This window comes from Triticum dicoccoides, chromosome 5A, assembly GCF_002162155.2.
Source record: "Triticum dicoccoides isolate Atlit2015 ecotype Zavitan chromosome 5A, WEW_v2.0, whole genome shotgun sequence".
In the NCBI taxonomy this organism is placed as follows: domain Eukaryota; kingdom Viridiplantae; phylum Streptophyta; class Magnoliopsida; order Poales; family Poaceae; genus Triticum; species Triticum dicoccoides.
The window spans coordinates 707,716,701-707,739,886 of NC_041388.1; the positions used below are offsets into that span (position 1 = coordinate 707,716,701).

Genomic DNA, 23,186 nt, shown 5'->3' on the forward strand with positions numbered 1-23,186 from the left:
GGGGGAGAAGAAATTCTCCCCATCTGAATTGTATTCATTTATTGTCTATAGGCTTTGCAGCCTAATACAAGATACGGTTCAAGTGAACCAGAAGTACATAGGGCACAGAGAGGAGAAATAAAGCAAAACAACACACAAACAACACATGGCCAGGGGGACACAACACAACAAGGGGCACCACCGGCGCTCGAACTGCAGCGGCAAGCCGAGACTAAACCATGACACTGCACCATCGACGCAATCGAAAAGCACCGGGGCAACCAAGACTGCACAACGCCGCTGAGGGAGTCCTGGATTAAGGGGTACTCGGGCGTTCGGCCTGTTAGCCATGGGCCGGACTGATGGGCTGTGAAGATACGAAGACCAAAAACTGCACCCGAGTCCGGATGGGACTCTCCTTGGCGTGGAAGGCAAGCTTGACGACCGGAATGTAGATTCCCTTCTTTGTAACCGACCTTGTGTAACCCTAGATCCTCCCGGTGTCTATATAAACCGGAGGACTTAGTCCGGATAGGACACTCATTATCATAGCCATACAAGCTAGACCTCTAGGGTTTAGCCATTACGATCTCCAGGTAGATCAACTCTTATAACACTCATATTCATCAATATCAATCAAGCAGGACGTAGGGTATTACCTCCATAGAGAGGGCCCGAACCTGGGTAAACATCGTGTCCCTTGTCTCCTGTTACCACCAACCTTAGACGCACAGTTCGGGACCCCCTACCCGAGATCCGCCGGTTTTGACACCGACATTGGTGCTTTCATTGAGAGTTCCACTGTGTTGTCGCTAAGAGGTTTGATGGCCCCTTCAATCGTCAATGATGACGCCGTCCAGGGAGAAACCTTTCTCCCCGGACAGATCTTCGTGTTCGGCGACTTCGTATCGTGGGCCAATTCGCTTGGCCATCTGGAGCAGATCAAAAGCTACGCCCCGGGCCATCAGGTCAGATTTGGGATCTTGGACTACGTTACGGACATCCGTGGAGACTTGATCTTCGCCGGATTCGAGACCGCGGTAGCCGCTCCCGGTCACTCCGATGATCATGACCTAAATATGTCATCAGGCCGCGTCCAGGAGATCGCTCATGTAACCGCTCTGGCCCTAGATCCGGAGCGAGTTGCGCCACCCAAGGACGGGAGGATCAACCCCACCACGGAAGCCACAGATTTCACGGCGTTGGAGCCGCATACAGACTTAACCTCTCACGATGTCTCTGTCAACGGAACTCCGGATTTGTATCCGGCCGAAAGTTCCGAACCACATGAGCCCGCGGACGCCGAGCTTGATCGTTTATCGATCTTCGAATTCAGCGTCGTGGACATCTTCCAGCACTCTCCTTTGGGCGATGTGCTAAATTCGTTAAAAAACCTGTCCTTGACAAAGGACTCACATCCAAACTATATCCGGCTCGAACTAGGGGCTGGCAGCGGAGAATTTTGTTTCCCACCCGCCACCCACTACATTACCACGGTCGAGGATTTAACCGATGAGCTTGACTACGACTCCGAGGACATCGACGGTATGGACGATGACGCCGGAGAAGAAGAGGTCCAGAACCCGTCGTTCACCGGACGCTGGACGCGGCAACGGAGCAGGAGTACATCCTCAAGGACGCGGCGTCGAAGGGCCACCACGTGGTGGACTACAAGGGCTGGACCATGACGCTCACCCGCCGGTTCCGCGCGCTCAAGATGTGGCTCCTGCTTCGCTGCTATGGCATCCAGGGCCTCCTGGCCGCATCCGCTCTCACATTAGCATGGCCAAGGCCTTCGAGAACATGGTGAAAGCCGACGAAAGGTTTGAGGTGGTGACAGAAAGGACGTTTGCACTGCTATGCTTCCAACTTCGATCACAACAGAAGTTCGGTGGCAAGAAGACGGTGAACGAGCTCAACCGATGCCTCCTTGAGGAGGTGAACGCGGTCACCTTGGGCCCCTACATGAGCTCTGCAAAGTAGGTGGCATGTTCATGCTAAGATGTGCCATTGGAAGCACACTCACAGAGGACCACCACGTCAGGGATGCATGGAAGGTCGTGCAGGATCAGGCCTCCGTCCTCCTTGGTAAAATGGATACTCTCTCCGTGTTTATTTTCTCCACATATTAGGTTTGAATAAAGTCAAACTTTGTAAAGTTTGACCAAGTTTCTAAAAAAACATTTACCATAGTGAATTTTGTATGAAGTGAAAGTACGTTCAATAATGAATATAATGGTATTGATTTGTTATTGTATATGTTAATATTTTTTTATATTTTTTGTCAAAGTTTACAAAGCTTGACTTTGACCAAAACTAATACACGGACTAAATAAAAACGAAGCGAGTATTATCTACAGCATACAGCCCTACAGAGTACTTGCCTAAGGTAAATATGCTGCTCTAATTATTGTCTGCGCAATTGATGACGAGCTTGATTGCAAGGTCCTCATGAATAAGGGGCACTTAATCATGAATAAGACGAATCTAGATGCTCATCTGTATTACTATTAAACAATTAAACAAGAACTTCTTTAAGCACACCCCACAAAGCGTACACAGATTCAATACCACCGCACGATTAGGCCCACTAAAATCAATCTAACGGTTAGCCTTAACCTAAACCATTTTTTGTGTGCACTTAGCAATTTACATTGACTGACCGTACTCCACCGTGGAGGAAAATATGAAACTCCACGCCTGAGCAATTAGGAAACTAATAATCACGGGTGCATCCTATTCTAGAAAACTAAATCAGAGTGCATCCATCCTATTAGGAAACTAATCCCAGACAAATCCATCCTATTAAAAAACTTATCTCGGACGCATCCATCCTATTAGGAAGCTAATCGCGAGCCGCCTGCCGCCATCATGCACGCTAGCCACGATGGGGGAAGCGCGAGGAGCTTCGTCTTCCTCCGGAAACACACGTGCTATCGCTGCCATCGTCTTCTACCTGGAGGCCAGGCGCTCTTCTGCCGCTACTGCTACGACTTCATCCACGTCCAGGGCATGCTCTCCGGCAACCATCGACATCCGCGTTGACTTCAGCTCCGTTCGCAGCATCCACGCCGACAAAGTGTCTGCTCAGTGGGTGCACGTGCATTACATATTAAATAAGAATCATGGGGCTTCAAGCAATCTAGAATTATAGATTTGGGATTATCTAAGGTTGCTGATTGCTATACTGAAAATGTGTAATTATATATGGCACGTACATAAGAATGCAACAATCTTGTCTTACAAAGTAGGATCAAGAGGGATACTGAAGAACTCAAGATGCAGAGTCTATTTCCCATGATTACTTCTCATGTTCATGTCGGCTTTTTTGGGCTTTACTTCGTACCACCATATGCATTAAACTATACCGTATCAAGAGGTAACGCCATCCCCTTGATTAGAATTGCCTTATTTATGCTATTTGATTAGTGTGTATTTTACGTATGACGTTGCTTTACCTGAAATTAAGGTGGGTTGCACCTGCCTAGGCACTATCTCGAGGGATAGGTTGGAAATCAGAATATATATTCATTCTTAGAGAAAACTTTACACGCGTCACTTTAACATAATTGCATAGCAATCCAGTAAATTATGTAAGATTCAGTAGGAGGCAAGATATTGAAGATGTACTACTATTTCAGTTAAATGATTCTATACATCTAAAACGGGTCACATGACTCCGTAACTGTTGTTAGAGAATATCTCTCGCTGTTCTGTAAAGGTATGCAATCTCTACTGCATTCCAATAAAGAGAATTTTACCATACAGAAGGATCCAATGAAAAAACTAATCCGGCTGAGTTCCAATAAATAGATCCTTCAAATGATCTGTCTTAATACAACTGCCGTATATTGGTACACAGAAATCATATAAACTGTACTCAGTCGGATTTATTTTGTTTCATGACAGAGAAACCAAATACCTTTCGCTATTTTGGCACATATATTTATTTTTATATACTTGTGCAGTTTCGAATGATCCAACATATCTGCAGTCATCAAACTTGAAGACATGTTGTTTAAGGCCTTATTTGCACCGCCTCTCTTTTTTTGTCTGCGTGCTTCTTTCCTCCAATAATAATAATGAACAACTTTTTCCGGATCAGGTATTATACTGTTACAAATGTATGCTGAAGCTACTCCTTACGACATGGAAAAAGATGATGAATGCTTTCTATCTTCACCAGTTTTGTAGCATGTTCCAAATTGTTGGCTCTTTCTTATTTGAGGATTCATAATTTTTTTGTAATTTAGAAGCTGACATGAAAGCTTGATAAGGTTAAGCTTAACAAATACTCCCTCCGTTCGGAATTACTTGTCGCGGAAATGGATGTATCTAGACGTATTTTAGTTCTAGATACATCCATATTCAAGACAAGTAATTTTGAACGAAGGGAGTACTCTAGAATACTTTTCCTTCCATCTTTATTTTTCTTCATAACTCATTTCAGTTTCTATACGTACAAAGCGTCTTACATCATTGTAAGTTAGTATGGTTGCCAACGCATAAATACATACAAAACCGGATAAATATTTTCTATCATGATAATTATTGGATTTCTTTTAGCCCTTTTACATTTCAATTAGTTCTTGTAAATCATCTTAATTTCATATAAAAGTCGTTGTAGTCACATATCATCTTCTATTTCCTATTATCCATAGTAGGTAGCTATATAATTTTGGCAGTCCACACAACCAAAAAATATATATAATTTGATCCAAATTAGTACAAATATATATTTTGCTATGCAGATTAGTAGAATAAAAATAAGATTCGAGAATTAAGCATCTTGAACAATATAATTGCACCGTAAGGCAGTTTATACTTTTTTTTCCTAGCTACACTCGAAGAGAAGACTATACTACATGCCTATATTACTGCATTAATAAATAATTACTGATTTTATTTAAATGACAATATTTTCCTGTTATTACTCTGTGCAGCAACATAACCACTATTGTGTCTCGCTTTTGAAAATACAATTTGATCGACATCAAAAATTGTGTACCCATTTGATTTATATTTTTAAAAACGTTTATTTTTTTATATTGTGTGAATTCACTTGTTTTACGTTTGAGACGTGCGTTACACGTGCATGCTTACTAGTGTATTTAAAGCTGTGATTATAAGCTTGCTTCAGGCACCTGTGTACTTGCTTTGTTCAATTAGTTTACATTACTAATCATCGACCAATGCACCCGCACGGGCTGAGATATTATTATCTTTTTGTCTGTATTCCAAAACACTCTAGTTATACGGACTTGTTAAATCTCAGATTTAGCAAAGTCTCTGTCATGGCCTGAGCCATTGGATCAATGTTGCGTTGAGATTCGTGAAAACATACGCTGGCAGGTCCAGTGTGCTGCTGTTTAGGGCTGTTTTAGGCCCCATTCGTTTTTTTATCTTGTTGTTTTGTTGCGGGCACGACTGCAGATGGGCCGGACGCGGGAAGCGGTGGAGCGGATGAACTCTGGTCTTTTTGTCTTTTTTCTGTGTTTTTTATGTCACATTTTTTCATCTTTTACTTTATATTCAGTTTTTAGTTTTAAATTTCTTAATTATTTTGGGAAATACAGTTTAAAGAAAGTATATGATACTAATTCAAGATGAGTACTATCTAAGGCACATCTAAGGCTTTCACCATCGGATATATATTATGTTAATTCTACATAAAGTACTGTTTTTTTACGGTTGAGATAAAGTATTGTTCTTCCTTTGGCATGTGTGTTGTTTCTCATTTTCACACGCGTGCGTTGTCGACCAGTGAGTTTCTGTATAGTCCCCCCTCTTTTTTAAAGCTTTCTCGTTGTTTCATGTGTCTTTTTACGACTGTGCGGTCTCATTTTGCCTGTCTGTGTGTGGTCATGTCATGTTTTGTACGCTGTTTTTTAGAGGTTAATGCTCTCATATATGTATGTGTAATTCCTCATGTGCACACACCCTACAACACTACTAGTTGCATTTTTTTATCGTTTTTATTCTCCTATAGTACGAGAAAAACATATGACATGATCCATTCCACCGTGGGAGAAATGTATTTTTTCTATCCCCAGATGGAAAATGTCCATTTTTTGCAGCTGCACGTTCACCTCGGACATGCAACTGCAAGTGCTAAAACACAGAAAGTTGCATGCAAGTGTAAGTGTTGCCCCCGTCTGTAACTGCATGTCTTCAACACAAACACAACTCTAGGGGGTAGTTGCACGTGCACTTTTTCCACTAGGCATGCAACTGCATTTGTCACCCCCGACTGTAAATGCATGTCTTCAATCCAACTGCAACTTGGTGGTGTCTTGTTAGGGGAGGATGACAATTTCATATCTATCACTAGGCACACAACTGCAAGTGTCGCATCTCGTCTGCAACTGCATATTTTCAACGCGTCTGCAACTTAATGGTGCTTTGTCGGGGAGAGGTGCAGTACTATGTCTATCACTATCACTAGGCAATCAACTGCAAGTGTTGCCTCTGACAACAACCCTGTTCTGTTTTATCAGGAGGGCTATTGCATGTCTACGACTAGACATGCAACTATAAGTGTCAAAAAATACAAAACAAGGCCTAGCCTAGCCCAACCCAATAAAAAAATACTTGTTAGAAACCACCATTGAATAACGTTGAACATTTGATATTACACGACTATTTTTAAATAATCTTGAACATTTTCTAGTTACAAAACAAGGCCTAGCCTAGCCCAACCCAACATTTTCTACCAATTTTCTTAACGTGCGGTTTCTACTAATATTTTTCACCATTGAATCTGGACAATTCATTAAATTTTTGGTACATACCTTGGATATTGTCAACAAAATTTTAAAATGCGCGTAATGTTTGAAAATACAAAAAAATAATAACTTTTTTTTTAAAATTTCAAATTCTATTGAAAAGCATGAATATTGTTTAAAATTGTCAACATTTATTGACTGAGACAAATTTCGAAAATTCCAAACATTCCTGAAAAAAGGGGTTTTTTTAATGTTGAGATTTTTTTTGTAGTGCAAACATTTTTTGAAATTATGAATAATTTTTCAAATGCGCAAAAATATTGAAACGCACAAATAAATTGAATTTGTAAGAAAAAATGAAAACAGAGATTTTTCACAATCTGAACAGTTTTAAAATGTACAAACATTTCTTGAATTTATGAACAAAATTTTAAGAACACACAAGTACATTGAAAACTCTGAAATATATTTTCTGAACATATTTCAAAATTGCAAACTAAAAACTTGAGCATAAATTGAAACCCCCAAATATTTTTTTAAATAACAATATTTAAAAAAATATCCAGCCCTATTTGAAAATAAACTTGAAAAACGTAAAAGAAACAAAAATAAAAGGCAAAAAAATAAATAAAAGGGAAATGAAAATGAGAAATATCAAAAGAAATAAGAAAATAAATAGAAAAACAAATAAAAGGATACAACAAAATAAACGGAAAACCTGTAAGAGAAAGAAAATCCAGGTTCACAGAACCTTCTAGAATGTTCATAAAACATGGTGGGGGTAATTCTGATTCTATTTGTAGAAATGGGCTGGCCTAAACAAATCGCTTCACTGCATGCCCTGTTTGGACGAGAGCTCCTGTACGTGAAATCACTATTAAGGGGTGTTCATTGCAAAGGTCAGTCCTATTGTCTTAGGCTATGACAAATGGCGCACTACATGTATGTCACTTTGTGGTAACGTATGATTACTTTAATAGATTCCTTTATTCAAAATGTTTTATCTCTTTAACCGTGCGTTCAAATCATGTACCGTTTTCATTGTCAGATTTCTCGCGTCCTGATTTTTGAAACTAGATCTCATGTTAATAGATTTTAGAAAACTTTTTCCACGACGAAAATCAGAGAAAAATTAGAGCCGGAAGCACGTTTTTTCTTCCACTTTGTCGCTTTCCGAGAAGCACAATTGTACTTATGTGCCTCCATGCGAAGCAAACTTGTGCTTCTTGTGAAAGGAAAAAAAATTAAGTTTTTCCTTTCAAGCATGGAAGCAAAATTGCACCTCTATGAGAAGCATAATTGTGCTCATCGTGGATGAAAACAAAATCATGTTTTTTTCCTTTCTGATATGCACAATTGTGCTTCTCGCTAATGGAAATCTATGCATTCAGAAAAACTTCACTTTTTTGCTTTTGTAAGAAGCACGGCTATGTTTTGCGGAGAAGTAAATTTGTATCTCCACGAGAAGCAAGTTTGTGCTTCTGGAAGAAGAAGAAAATCACGAACTTTCCTTCCAGAGAAATACAGTTGTGCTTCTTACCGAAACAAATCTGTGCCTATGTGGAAATTAAATATATCTTTCTCGTGAAAGCATAGATTTTTTTCTATACAAATGTTTCTTTTTAATTCTTGAGAACCTAGCGAAAGCCGGGCGAAAACCAAAAAAGCAACAAAACCATCTAAATGTCGAAAATGCATACACTAAAATAAAAAAGGAATTCTAAGAGAGCGCCCATCAAGCGGCATGGGGTGACGATTGGACGCACCACTGGGCGCACTCTCCGCCCACAAAACTGACCCATACGTTAGGGTGTGCATTCAATTTGTTTTGGTTTGATTCTGTTTGGTTTATGGATTATACAGTTTTTTATATTTCAATTTATGGGATTTTATACATAGAAACGGTTTGATTTCGGTAATAACCATTTACTTTCGGTTCAGTTTTGGTAATAACCAAGCTAACCAGAGTTTACACAAATTATTGAGCCATCACATAAATTTTCAACATGTAAATACATGATATATATCAGAATGAGGAAAAGAAATTAGAAAAGGATAAAGAACGTACGTTGGATAAACAGTCTGGCTAATCAAGTAAAGTGAAGCACTAAATGGGCTAGAAAGTATATATGTAGCAGCCCATTAGCTTTTGAACGCAAAAAAATTCAATTTGGTTAACTCGGTTTAACCAAATGGTTTTCGGTTTCCAACTAAAAAACCCGGAAATGGTTTACAACTTTTAAACCTGAAAAATGTGAAATTTCGCTTTGGTTTGTTTTTTGGCCTAGTTTTTTGTTTTTTGTTTGGTTTTGCACACAGTAAACCTTACAGGTCTCCCGCAAAAGGTACCGCTTGACTGCTTGCTCTGTCCTATATGGAGCCTAAGGGGCCGGTTGAGCTTGTTGCCACCTACGCAAATGGTTAATTGGGTCGGCCATTAAAGCATAAAGCTCATATGATTGCTCTCGGTCGCAGGCAGGTTCCCTCGGTCAATATCTTTACTGGCTCGCTTGCTGGTTCAAAGGCTGACCCTAGACATCTAACAGTTTGAGTTCTTGACCATTGACTTTTCAAAAGAATCGAGAATTAGAAAAGGTTAAATAATCTGATACAAATATCAGTGAATTTGAAAATTATCACGAAATACGAAAAGTTCATGAATTCCAAAATTTCTGCTAACATAATCTTTTCTAACAAATTTAAGATAAATTCATAGAAAAAAACACTCATGAATACAAAAAGTTCATGAATTTGAAAAAGTTCGTTGTACAAAAAACATGTTGATGAATTTGAAGTCTATGGGGAAAAAATGGAAAACAATTCACTAACTCAAAAAATGTTATGAATTTGAAAAAGTTCATGATTTCAAAAAATAATCACGAGAAATCAAAAAATGTACAAAAAATCTCATTATTTTGGAAAATATTTGCAAAAACAAAATCGAGGCGGCTGATCTATTCATCAATCGTCATGTTAATATCTGTATCGAGGGAGGGAGCTATATGCCTACAAGGAGGGCATCACTCTCGCCGAAGAATGTAGTCCCAAACCTTTCATTGTCAAGACTGATTCGCAGGTTGCAGCCAAGGCCATTATGGAGGCGAGTGTTGACCGCCTAGCCAAATGTTGGGATCATCGGTGAGATCAAACAACTCGTCCAGCAGGGCCCCGACTTTAGCATCTCGACTGTACGACACACGTGCAACAGCATGGCTCATAATTTGCTGAACTAGGTTATCATAACAAGCGCATTGTTGTGTGGCTTAGATCGGGTACCTCAGAAGATTGATTTGTTGTTCACAAATGATTGTGACCATACTAGTTAAGCAATTAAATCTCTCTTTTCTCGCCAAAAAAATGTTCTGTCTTTGTCCTTTCTCTCTAGTTTCTTCCTGTATGTTTCTCGCTTTCTGGGCCTATATCCGTGTAGACCCAACAATTCCACGACAAGAAAATCATAATCGAGACTGAACCAGACTAGATGGGAACTGCCTGTAGCGAAGTGGATTCGGTCAGCCCAGTTCAGTAGCTCGGAGTTAATTTTTCATTCACTGGGTTTCTGCAACATCTTCTAGTTTCCATTATGATTTTTCTTGCTTTGCTTCTTTGTTATTTTTATTTTTTCCACCTTTTCTTATTCTTGTTTATCAGTTTTCTTTTGGTATTTCTTTTTATTTCATTTTCCATTTCTTTTATTATTATTTTCTATACAATATTTTCTTTTCATTCTTTTGTGAGAACTTTTCAAATGGACATGAAACATTTTTGGGAAATACATAGAACTTTTTTATTATATAGTGAACTTTTATTTTATACATTTTTAAAAAAATAAAAATGCCAAAAAAAGAAAACATTCTGACCTGAACAAGAAGCAGTGTTCGGAATAGAAAAATAAAAGACAACAAGCAATACTGGGAATTTATAAAAAGAGAGAGGAAATGAGCAATGGTTAAAATTTACAAAAAAGAAAGAAAGAGAGAAATGGTGAAAATTTACTAAACGATAAAAAGACCCCAAAAAAAAATGAAAGTTCAAAACAATTATGATCCCCACAAGAAGCAATGTTGGGATTTTATAGAAAAGAAAGGAAAATAGAAATGGTGTGAATTTACAAAAGAAAAAAAAATTGGTGTAATTTAGAAAAAAGAAAAAAGGCAAAAAAATGCGCTAGAAGGCGGGCTCGAACTTCCAAAAAATTAAAATGAATTTTTTATTAGATCCCATAAAGAAAAAATGTTGAGATTTTTAGAAAAAAAGGAAAGGACGATAAAATGGTTTGAGTTTATAAAAAGAAAAGAAGGGAAATGGTGAGAATTTACAAAACATAAAAAAGAGCCAAAAAAATAAGTGCTAGAATGATGGCTTGAACCTCCTACCTTGTGGTTAACAGCCACACACTTTGGTCAATTGAGCTATTCCTGCTTTCTGCCTTATGTGATATACAGGTTCCAATATATAGGCATCTCCCAACATGCAAATAATGGATGAAAAAAGTTAATTTTCGGCCGATAGAAAAATTAAACAATGAAGGAAATGTGAATATAAGTTTTCTTGTTAAACCATACGAATGGATAAACTCCTGTCCTAAATTAATAGTAGGCCGGATATCAGACTATAGTTTACACATAGCAAGAATATTTTTGTCATTTTTTAAAGATTACAAATGCGATTTTGGTCTTCGGTTTGTACTGAGGTGATTTGGGCCGGCCGAGTTATAAGTTTGGAGTTGATATTTTCCTTTGTTGTGTTTTTGCAGCGTTTTTTTTGTTCGTTTTTTGTCTTGATTTTCTTTTTGTGTTTCTTTACTAGTTAGTCATGTTTACGTTGGAGTTCAATGGTTTTTAATTTTACTATTAAATATTTTGTTTATTCTGTTTTCTAATTTTATTTTTATTTTATTTCACCTTTTATTTTTTACTTTAATATTATTTTGGTCTATACAATAAAAATATTCCATTATATTTAGATTTGATTTCAAATAGACACGGCACATTTTTGTGATATATATTGAAAATTTCTTATTTTATGGTGAACAGTTTTCATATACGTCAAATTTTTAATATACGGTGATCATTTCTTAAATACACACGTATCACTTTTGCAATATTTAGACTGGATATTTTCAAGTATATGATGAATAATCTTATTTTGACATATATAAAAATATAAAAATAATCACTGAAAAACCGGTTGGGAAATAGAAATAAAATAAAACCACAGGTACCATGCTTGGCCAGAATGGGCCGGCCTACACTCCCATGTGCGAAGCTTCAACATTTGACACGAAAGGCATCAAATAGGGCCCCCTCGTGTGACATATGTTGGCCCAATCCGAGTAATGACATTGTGTCTTCGGCGTCAGTAACACGGGCTACTGCACTCGTGTTCGTCCCCGCGACATCTTCGTATCTATAATATCAACACGACTTCCCTAAGTATCTTTTGTGGTTGTCTCCTCGACCCAAGTTTTGAAACTATCTCCCCTTTCTGTAATGTTGGCGTGAGTTTCCGAATATTGATAATGAATGCGAACTTTTCTTTCCACAAGCTAGACAATTTATTTAGTCGTCGTCCGATATGACCTTCCGTTATTTAAAAATCAATCTTGCTCTATATACCAATTATTTGTCCACCCCACAGGCCAAGTATTTTCGGACAACACACGACGATGCAACATTGGCATATATTCCTGCCGTCCCTTTGGGGTGGTGAGGTTAGGGTTTCTTGTCTAGTGGCGAGATTTAGTGTCAGGTTCTCTAGATCTATTCAAGAGTTCATCGGCGATGACTGCGGCTCCGAAGAACTGGTCCTTAGGGGCACATGCATGAAGACTTTCCAACTATCATCGACAAGATCAAGCCGGCTCTGATAGAGGAGTGGTGACAGCGTCGTGTAGGCAGCTCGTTCTGGCGGCAGTTGTGGTTGCTTGGGGTCTTGGAATTCAATGTAATTTTTATTATGTTCGAGGTGCTTTGTACTTTTACTGAATTTTGATAATAGATTTTGATCATTTTTGAAAAAAGAAAGAACCGCTTCCGATCAATCCCGCTGCTGGCCGAAGCAACCCCCCTGATTCATTATTCCGGCGGTTTGCGTACGTAGCTAAGCTAGCTAGATAACCCAATCAACTTGATTGATTCTGTCCGTAGTACTAGCACAACTCTACGTAGACGAAAAGCTATTTGATAGCCACAGAAATATGACCTATTGCTTACCCCAATTTTTTTGTCTTAGATTTGTTTAAATACGGATATATCTGACATTAAAATATAACTAGATATATCTGTCTTTTAATAAATGTAAGACAAGAATTTTAGAATGAAGGTAGTATTATTTAAGGGGGTTTACATCGGTATAAATATCAGCAAGTCTGCCTAATGTTTTTTTTAACACAATACATGTTCAGGTGCTAATATATACACATATAAACTCATCCTTATGAATGCTTGCACGCAAACCTTACTCCTATAAGTATCTTAGAAAGATTGAGCTGACATCATCTTAAGATTGATGAAGTCATCACATATACCTTAGTGGTCGACGGAAATGTCTCCTTCACTGAACAAGCATCACAAAAAAGTCTAAAATAAACCAAGAAAATTATGAGCACCAATGCCAAGTCCAGAATTCAGAACATGATGGATTGGTTCCATAACAAATAGCCTAACCATTTGAATTAGGTTCAATTTGTGCTAGGCTGCTTAGTTACATGACCGAGTCAATATAAAATACTAACAATCCTATATATAAGGTACCTAATTGATGCACTAGTTGGACACGTATATACTACCTCCGTTCTTGTTTATTGGTTCACTCGTATTTTGCGCTAAATTTTGATCATAAATCTAACTAATAAAATATTAATGCATGTCACATAAAATTATGTTGTTGAATTCGTATTTGAACATAGTTTCTGATGATGTTGTTTTTTATATGTATAACTTATATTTTATTAATGAAAATCCTGATCAAAATAAGACCATAAATATGACGGGACTAATAAACCAGGATGAAGCTAGTACGTGCAAGTTGAAAAAAAATCTGACGAATCCCCAAACGAAAATCAGTCAGCATATGTTAACAATCGAAATTGATATGACCATTGCTCCTGCGACGCGCTCGGCGGCCCTTCCGCCGCCGCCCCCGTTGCCGATGCCGCCGGCCAGCCTACCCCCACCCCCCTTCCGGCCAACCATCCTCGCGCCGCAGGCCCCTTGGTTCCTCTCCCGGCGCCAGGGCTCCATCATCGCTGCTTCAAGCCTCGTCGACCTCCCGGTAAGCCAGATCCAGTCCGCCTCCGATCTGCCGGCCCCGGAGTCGCTGCCACGCCCTGCCTCGCCTGTTTGCGCGTGCGACTCGGCGGGGGGCTCCGGCTCCTGCACGCCTATGGTGGCTTTCAAGGCGCCCCGGCTCCGCTCCATGGTGGTTGCGCCTGCCGGGGGCATTCATGGCGGATGCATTCAAGGCGGGCCAGTCCCTGAGACAGTGGAGGATGGGCGCGCTGCGCCCTGGATGACGGTGGGCTCGAGGCGCCGTCCGCGACGGGACACTTCTTTACGCCGACGCGACGAGCGTCCGGCCGGGCTCGGCGACAGCCTGGCCGAAGAGAGGAAGCTGCTCTTCTTAAGGAGGAAGCGGGGGAGATGTTTTCGTTGCCTCAACAAGCACCATCACGCCCGCTCCTGCCGTGAGCCCTTGCGCTGCCTTGCTTGCGACCGCTCAGGCCACCTCGCTCGTTTCTGCACTGCACGCGATGAGCCGCCGCCCCCTCGCCCCGCCCCGCCCTCTGCCTTCCTGCAGGTCGCGCTCGGGGCGCTCCTGGGCTGACGTGGTCGCCTCCCACCTGGACTGCCCTCCTCCCCTCCCGACTCCGCCTCCGCGGGACATGGCTCAGCATGGCCTTGGTGCGCCGGAGTCCAGGACGGAGGAGGATACCTGCATCATTGCGGCCACCTTCGACATCGACCGCGACCGACGCACCTGGGAGCAGACGGTCGCCATTGCCTGGGCGGTGGACGCCCCTCGTCGTCTGGCCCCGGCGGTGGTGGAGCGGCTGCTGAGTGACCGTCTTCGCCTGAGACGGGGTGACGTCGCCGTCAGCAGCCACTACCCAGAGGAGTTCCTCCTCAAGTTCGAGGGCAAGGAGCTCTGCACGGCTGCGCTGGACAAGGGCCGGCTCCGAATGGGCGACGGCACGCGGGTCTTCATCAAGCCTTGGAGGCCGCTTGGCGCGGCCATGCCTTTCCGCGCGCGCCTCATCCTTGACGGCGTGCCCGCCTACGTCTGGATGCATTCCATCATCGAGCGCGTCATCGGCCGCACCTGCGCGCTGGACGTCATGGATGAGCGCTCCATCTCCATGTCGAACACGAGTGACATCGGTCTCTGGGCGTGGACGACCAATCCGAGTAGAATCCTGAAGGTGGTCTGGCTGACCTTCACGTCGCGTGTACCCGATGGCGTCACGATCTCGGCGCGGCAGCCGGCGCGCTGCCTGCGTGGTGCCACCTTCCGCGTCATCGTCCACCTGCTGCGGGTTGAGGACTACACTTCAGCCCCTCTCGACGCGGAGACACAAGATGGACAGCATGTGGCGTACTCCCCTCCGACATCCGTGTTCCCGCCTTGCCACCGCGGAACCATCGACAGCCATGCTCCTGTGTCCTCTGACGACGTCGTCATCCCTGGCGAGTTCGACTCCCGCGGCACCACGGTGTGGGGTACACCGCGCGGCCGTGCCAGTGGTGGCGGCGCTGGCGCCTGCCGCGAGCAGCGTCCGTGGAGGCGCGATGATGAAGGCGACGACCATGACGGCCGGTCGGGTGGCCCTGGTGATGGGCGGGCCTCGCGCGGACACGGAGAGGTCGTTGCGCGGGCACGATCCCGCTCCCCGCGGCCACGCGTCGATCGTGCGGCTGGCCGTCGGAACGGCGGCGGGCATCGCCATGCGGCCGACTCCTCCACGGCTATGGGCTGCTTCAGGAAGATGGGAGTGGTGGTGATGGCCGAGGCCAAGGTCAGACGGGTCTTTGGTGGCAAGGAGGCTGACGAGCGGCTGGCGCTGCGAGAGGTTGTGCTTCGGGAGGCAGCCGTGCTGCGACGCCTTATCGCCCTGCCGGCTGCGGCTGCCTCGGCTTCGGCCGCTATCGGTCAGGTGCCGCCTTTGCTCCTGGAGTCCGGCACGTCCGCGCCTGTGGCTGTGGGGATGGAAGCCTGGTCCGACGGGCCTTGTGGCACTCTGGGAGCGCTCAACATCGATGATGGCCCTCCGGGTTTTGGCGCCCGGCCTCCCCTGTCCGGCTTGGCGTCTGAGAGTCGCTGCGCTTCTCCGGCGACAGCGGTCCACTCGTCTCCCTACTACGACACTCCTGGACGCACTCCGGTGGCCTCGCCCTGCCGCCCGTGGCGCTCCTGGGACCCTAACTCGTCTCGCCTGTGGTGCCCCCGTCGTCGGCCTCTCCTGTCCTCGATGCCTTGGCTGCGTCGTCAGGGCTAGACTCCTCTTCGACCTCCCCTGTCCAGGCGGGCAGCTTTGGCGATGATGTTTCGGTGCCGGCGGGTGCACCCGCGCCTGCTAATGGCGTGGCACCGGAGAGCTCTCTCTCGCCTACTGTCGGCGAGCTGGGCCATTTCTTGGTCTCCATCGCCGCCCCTCGGCAGCGCCCCTGTTACCTGCCCTAGTGCCGAAGCCAGCCAAGACCCGAGGATCTAGAGGCATCAATCTCTCCTCGCCTCGTAGGAGCGGGCGGATTGCTCAGAGGAAGACGCGGCAGTGCTTCCAGGGCAGTTCGGCGGTCCAGGAGCTGATTGCCCGCGCATGCAACCTGGTCGGCCCGGAATCGGACATGGATGTTGGGGTTCAGTTAGCCTACGAGGCGCTGTTCAACACGCCTCTTGCTGCTCCTGTCATCCAAGCAATCGAGAACCTTGCGAAGCATGTCAAGGCGGCCAAGAACAAGCCAGGAAAGAAGAAGGCAGCTGCCAGTGAGGCCATCGTTGTTGCCAATGTGTAGTCCTACCATGCGTGTCGTAGCTCGTAGCACTGTCTTTGCTGCTTCCTTTCGAGTTATGTCATCCCTGTGTTTGCAACTCCGTGCCAACGCAACCGCGACCTGGCATCCGTGTGTGCCTCCTCAATGCATGTTACTTGTATTCGAACCTAGCGTAATCTACATTTCCCCATATGGCGCAACCTAATGTCAAGCTTCTGTGCTGGAATGTGTGTGGCCTCAACGCCCCTGCCCGTCGTGACGCCGTGCGCGACCTTATCCGCGACTACCAAGCCACCATTGTGTGCCTCCAAGAGACCAAGCTCGATCATGCCGACGATTCCCTCATTGCAACCATGCTTGGCCCCTCCTTCATTGCTAACTACCATGTCCTCCCGGTCGTCGGGTCAAGGGGGGGGGGCATGATCATGGCCGTCTCCGACGCTTTCTTCCGCCTTTCGGACTTCCAGGCAACGCATGGATCCATTTCGGCCACCGTCACCATGCTGGTTGATGGCCTTGACTGGACCCTGTCATGCGTATACGGCCCTCAGGGGGAGCAAGACAAGCTGCTTTTCATCAACGAGCTCAGAGGGCTGAAGCATGTGGTGAAGCCCCGGTGGCTCATTCTTGGCGACTTCAACCTGATCACCAAAGCGGCTGACAAGAACAACCAAAACATTAACAACCGCCTCATTGGCAGTTTCCGCTCCGCGCTAAATCACCTCGAGCTTAAAGAGATGCGGCTTTCAGGCCGTAAATTCACATGGTCCAATGCTCAAGAAAACCCGATGCTAACAAAGATTGATCATTTCTTCCACTCCGATGATTGGGATGAGCTTTTTCCAAATGCCCACCTCCAGGCCATCTCATCTGCCTGCTCGGATCATGCACCGCTGCTCCTCCTGGGGGACACGGAGGTGCGGCGGCGCCCGTCCTTCAAGTTTGAAGAGTTCTGGCTTTGGCTACCTGGTTTCAAGGAAGCGGTGGCCATGGCCTGGAATAAACCAGTGCAGTCAACCAATGCAATCCGAAAGATCCACATCAAATTGACACGGACTGCAAAAGCTCTCAAGAAATGGCAAAGAGATATAGTCGGAGTCCTCAACACTCAGATTGGCATTGCAAAGGAGGTAATCTGGAGGCTTGACATTGCCGTGGAGGGGAGGTCCCTTTCCCCTGCAGAGCTGGAGCTAAGACGCAGGCTTAAGCTTTCTTATCTCGGCCTCCTATCCTTCCAGAAGGTTAAGTTGCGCCAACGCGCACGACTTACGGGTATCAGGCTGGGCGATGTCAACTTGAAGTTTTTCCATGCCAAGGTGAATGGGCGACGGCGGAAAAACTTCATCCAGTCGCTGCACTCGGATCACGGTGTTGCTGTCACGGCGGAAGATAAAGAGAAGGTGCTCCTTTCCCACTTCTAGGGCCATTTGGGCACCCCCACGCCACAACGTTCAAGCTTAATTTGGGACAACCTCGAGATAACCTCGCATGATCTCTCGGAGCTCGATGCGCCTTTCAACGAGGAAGAGATAAAAGACGCGGTTTTTTCGCTGCCCTCTGTCAAAGCGCCTGGCCCAGACTGGTTTATTGGAGCCTTCTTCAAAACATGCTGGGAGATCATCCGGCATGATGTCGTTCAAGCAATCCTCCAGCTTGCTAATCTCCGCGGTGACGGTGCCTCCCTCATCAACTCAGCAAACATCATTCTACTCCCAAAAAAAGCGGACGCTCGGTGGTCGGAGACTATAGACCAATCAACCTCATTCATAGCCTTTCCAAGATCTTCTCCAAGCTCCTCGCCAACAGACTGGCCCCGATCATGCCTTCACTGGTATCCAAATGCCAAAGTGCCTTTGTGCAGAAGCGATCCATCCACGACAACTTCTTGCATGTACAGAATCTTATAAAGGACCTACATCGTCGTAACATCCCAAGCCTCTTCCTCATGCTGGACATTTCAAAAGCCTTCGACTCCATAAATTGGGCCTTCCTACTAGAGGTCATGCAACGCCTTGGCTTTGGGCAACGATGGCGAGACTGGATATGTCTCTCCCTATCGTCCTCTTCTTCAAGAGTGTTACTTAACGGAAACCCCGAAAGGATGTTCAGACACGCAAAGGGCCTCCGCCAGGGCGATCCGGTATCTCCGATGCTTTTCATCTTGGCCATTGACCCTCTTCAGCAGATTCTCCAAATCGCCTCCCGACGAGGCATCCTCAAGCCCATTGCTGCCAGAACGGCCAGATGTAGGATCTCCCTTTATGCTGACAATGCGGGCATCTTTGCGAACCCAAACAAGGATGAGCTTCATGCGATTTCGGCAATCCTAAAGACCTTTGGGGAGGCAAGCGGACTGATCACAAACCTGAGCAAGACCGAGGTCTTCCCGATCAGATGTGCCGGCATTGACCTCCAAGATGTGCTGTCGGTTTTCCTTGCCAAGATTGCCACCTTCCCGGGACGCTATTTGAGGCTCCCCCTACATTTTCGTCGTCTTAAAGGTGTTGATCTGCAACCCTTCATCGATAGGTTTGCAGGCAGACTACCAGGATGGAAAGGAAAGCTTCTCAACAAGCCTGGCAGGGTGGCACTCGCTCAGTCGGTCCTCATGGCCATGGACACCTTCCACATCACAGCTCTCAACTTGTCGAAGGGGACTCTTAGAAAGATCGACAAAATCATTCGGGCCTTCATCTAGCAAAAAGAAGACCAAACTCAGACCTCGGGAGGCCACTCCCTTGTTAACTGGAAGACAGTCTGCCGCCCAAGGCATTTGGGCGGCCTAGGGATCATGGACCTGCAGAGATTTAGCCGTGCCCTGCGCCTACGGTGGCCGTGGTTGCAATGGACTGACCCAGAAAGGCCATGGGTGGGATCAGAGCTCCCGTGTGACCAATCAGACATGAGCCTCTTTCGCGCATGTACCTCTATTACGCTGGGCAACGGGCAGAAGACTTTGTTCTGGCATGAGAATTGGACTGGTGAAGGTCCGCTCAAGCTCCTAGCTCCAGAGCTCTACAAGATTGCCTCAAGAAAAAACAGATCGGTGCACAACGAGCTCATGAACGAGAACTGGATTAGGGCGGTGGCCAAACTGCAGACCATTCAGCAGCTAGGTGAATTCGTGTCTCTCTCAAACCACATTAGTCAGATCACCCTCCTCCTTGACCAAGAAGACACCATTCGCTGGAACTTAACCACCTCGGGGACTTACTCGGCCGCCTCTGCCTACGGCGCGCAGTTCTTCGGCTCCTACTCACGTTTTGACACGACCAAGGTCTAGTCCGCAAACGCCGAGCCCAAGTGTAAGTTCTTCGCATGGCTAGCACTGCATGGAAGAATTCTCACTGCGGATATGCTGGCCGTGAGGGGATGGCCTCACGATCCCAGATGCATGCTCTGTCTTCAGCAGCCAGAAACAACAACTCATCTATGCAAAGACTGTCCCTTCACGGTCGCGGTTTGGAACCAGGTGAACTCCTGGACTAACGAAGGCGTTCCAATCTCAGGCTTCCTCCCGGAGCCAGGAAATGTGTCTGACTGGTGGGACAAGACTCTGAATTTCCAGTCCAAGCAAGTGCGCAAGAGGCGCAGTGGAAGAATCATCTACACGATATGGTCCGTTTGGAAGGAGCGAAACAGACGAGTTTTCACTGGACAAAGGCTGACGCATCGCGAGGTGGCGGCTCTAGCCCTAGACGCAATCAATCAGCGCGACTTGGCGTTTGCCGGCAACCTGCCAACCGCCGGCATTGGTTAATCTAGATTCTAGGTTGATTGGTCTTTTGTGGTTTCTGCGATGTTCCCTAAAAAACGCTCGCCCCTCTGCAAATTGCGTCCTTTCGCCATCTCTTCTATAAAGAAAAAGGCAGTGCTCCTATCGGTTCCTAAAAAAAATCAGTCAGCAAATGATTCCGAAACTATTTTTGTTCTGAGTTCGCCTGTGCTCCTTAGTCCTTATATATAGCCTGGCGGTTCGAAGCAACATGCAAAGCACCTAAAGCGTCATGGCCTGTAGTAGAGGCGCATGTGCTCCACTCGCGGTCGCGGCCTGCGTTTTCCTCGTCCTCTGCGCCGTTGCCACGGTCGTCTACACCAGCTCCTCTCTGTCAACAGCGCTCCTCGCAGTCTCCGGCCTACGTCCATACATAGCGTCACTTACTACCAACGGCAGCGGCGGCACGAATGTCGGCGGGTCTCTCCACACCAGCCTCCACACGTGCCGCAAGCCAAAGCTGCCGCCAAATCCGCTCCCGCCCTTCTACTGCTGCCCCCCGGCGTCCTCGTCGTCGGAGCCAATCAACTTCACTCTCCCGGACCCCGTGGAGCCGCTCAGGGTCCGGCGGCCGGTGCACGGCGTGGGGGCGGAGTACATGGCCAAGTACGAGCGCGCCATCGCGCTGATGAAGGCGCTGCCGCACACCGACCCGCGCAGCTTCTACCAGATGGCCAACATCCACTGCGCCTACTGCACCGGCTCCTACCGCCAGACGGGGAACCCGGAGCTGGACATGCAGATCCACTTCTCGTGGTTCTTCTTCCCGTTCCATCGCGCATACCTCTACTTCTTCGAGCGCATCGCGGCCAAGCTGCTCGGGGAGCCCGACTTCGCACTGCCCTTCTGGAGCTGGGACGTGCCGGAGGGGATGCGGATGCCACCGGAGTTCGCCAACTCCTCGTCGCCGCTCTACGACCCCGTTCGGAACCCGAGGCACGCGCCACCCCGTCTCGTGGACCTGGGCTTCGTCGGCGTGGAGAGCAATCGCACAGACGAGCAGCAGATCCAGCACAACCTTAGGACCATGTACAAGCAGGTGCGTCACCTACGTACGCTACTACTTCCTTTTATTTTTGAACTTTCCTTTTGCGGAACATTTCCATGCTTACTTAGTACTTCCTCCATCCGTAATTTTTTGTGGCTCAAAAAAATGTATCTAGACATATTTTAGTGCTAGATATATCTGTTTACACGACAGGTAATTTCAGACCAAGGTTTATGTGGACATATATAATATGATTCCTCACTAAACGATACATCCGGTCTGTCTGACAACTGTATTTCAGATGATTGGCAATGCTGCTTTGCCGTCCCTCTTCCATGGCCAGCCCTTCCGTGCTGGTCAGTTTGACAAGCCAGGCCCTGGGACAGTGGAGCTGTCGCCACACAATACGGTGCACACCTGGACCGGCGACATAGCTCTCACCAATGTGGAGAACATGGGAACCTACTACTCGGCCGGCCGAGACCCACTCTTCTACCCACACCACAGCAACATAGACCGCCTGTGGGAGGCATGGCGCCAAGTCGGCGCTGCCCATGGTTACCGTGGCCATGTCGACTTCGTGGACCCCGACTGGCTCGACTCCTCCTTCCTCTTCTACGACGAGGAGTCTCGCCTAGTGCGGATCACCGTCCGCGACGTGCTCGACACAGAGAAGCTCCGGTACAAGTTTGATGGCGTTGGCATGCCGTGGGTGGACGCACGCCCACCTACAACTCCAAACGTGAGCAAAAATAAAGCACTGCTCAAGTCTGTCAGATTCCCACTGTCCCTTCACAAAGTTGTGACCGTGGAGGTAAGACGACTGCAAGTGCTCCGAAGCACGGAAGAGAAGGAGGCACGTGAGGAAGTACTGGTGATCGAGGGCATTGAGACAGACGGAACAGAAATGGTCAAGTTCGACGTCTACGTGAACGCCATGGAGCACAAGAAGGTGGAGCCTAGCGGGCGTGAACTGGCGGGGAGCTACATGTGCTTGAGTCATCCCCGTATCGATGGCACGGGGAAGGGGATGATTGTAGAAACAAGCATGAGGGTGGCGTTGAACGAGCTCTTGGAAGATTTGGATGCAGACGGTGATGAGACTGTGACCGTGACATTAGTCCCCAGACATGGGAAGGTTAAGATCAGAAGCCTGAGAATAGTGTACATGGTGGAGTGAGATTACAGTACCAACAAATTACATAATGTGTTGTAAATTCCGAATGAGATTATAGTTATGGAAGTGATCAACGAGTAGTGAATCAACAAGTAGTGACCCAATTGATCTGCTGTGTGAAATTCCCCCGAAAAAGCCAGAAAAAACTAGTACAAACAGATATGTTGTATTATTGCATAATTTGGGCTGTTGGATCCCGAAAATAACCGGCCCAAAATGATTTGATGTACTATAAAAGAATTCAAGAAATAATGCGAGCTAATGTCTGTTATACTGTAGTACATCCATGATATTCGTTTTTTTAAAGCGGCAATGATAATTTTTGTCTTGGTTTTTTGTAAATCTGAAAGGAAGTGCAATGTATCTTGTACATACCCAAATTATGTACAATATAGATGAAAAAAAAGGAAATTTGCAAAAATTTACCCCAAAGCCAAAACATCTGGCATTCCATCAGGTGACCCTCATATTTGATGGTCTACATTATATTACAGTAAATAACTGTCGAAGGATAAAGCTCAAAACGCCCCTTTTTTTATGGTGTTCTGTA

At 45.7% G+C, this 23,186-nt stretch overlaps 1 protein-coding gene and 1 pseudogene across 1 annotated transcript; both read left to right on the forward strand.

Annotated features, from left to right (window-relative positions):
- Positions 1-2,111, forward strand: part of LOC119300555 — a 7,256-nt pseudogene extending 5,145 nt beyond the window's left edge.
- Positions 2,112-20,703: 18,592 nt separating this feature from the next.
- On the forward strand, positions 20,704-22,855 carry LOC119300556 (polyphenol oxidase I, chloroplastic-like). The gene is made up of 2 exons (XM_037577486.1): positions 20,704-21,510; positions 21,761-22,855. Exons 1-2 carry the CDS (start codon positions 20,704-20,706, stop codon positions 22,637-22,639), a joined length of 1,686 nt encoding a protein of 561 aa, XP_037433383.1. The 3' UTR covers positions 22,640-22,855.
- Positions 22,856-23,186: the final 331 nt, after the last annotated feature.

Bases quoted from the DNA above. Each gene is read 5' to 3' on its own strand.
- LOC119300556 (XM_037577486.1), top strand. From the start codon at position 20,704: ATGGCCTGTAGTAGAGGCGCATGTGCTCCACTCGCGGTCGCGGCCTGC. The intron at 21,511-21,760 runs GTGCGTCACCTA...ACTGTATTTCAG, and splicing joins TTAGGACCATGTACAAGCAG to ATGATTGGCAATGCTGCTTT.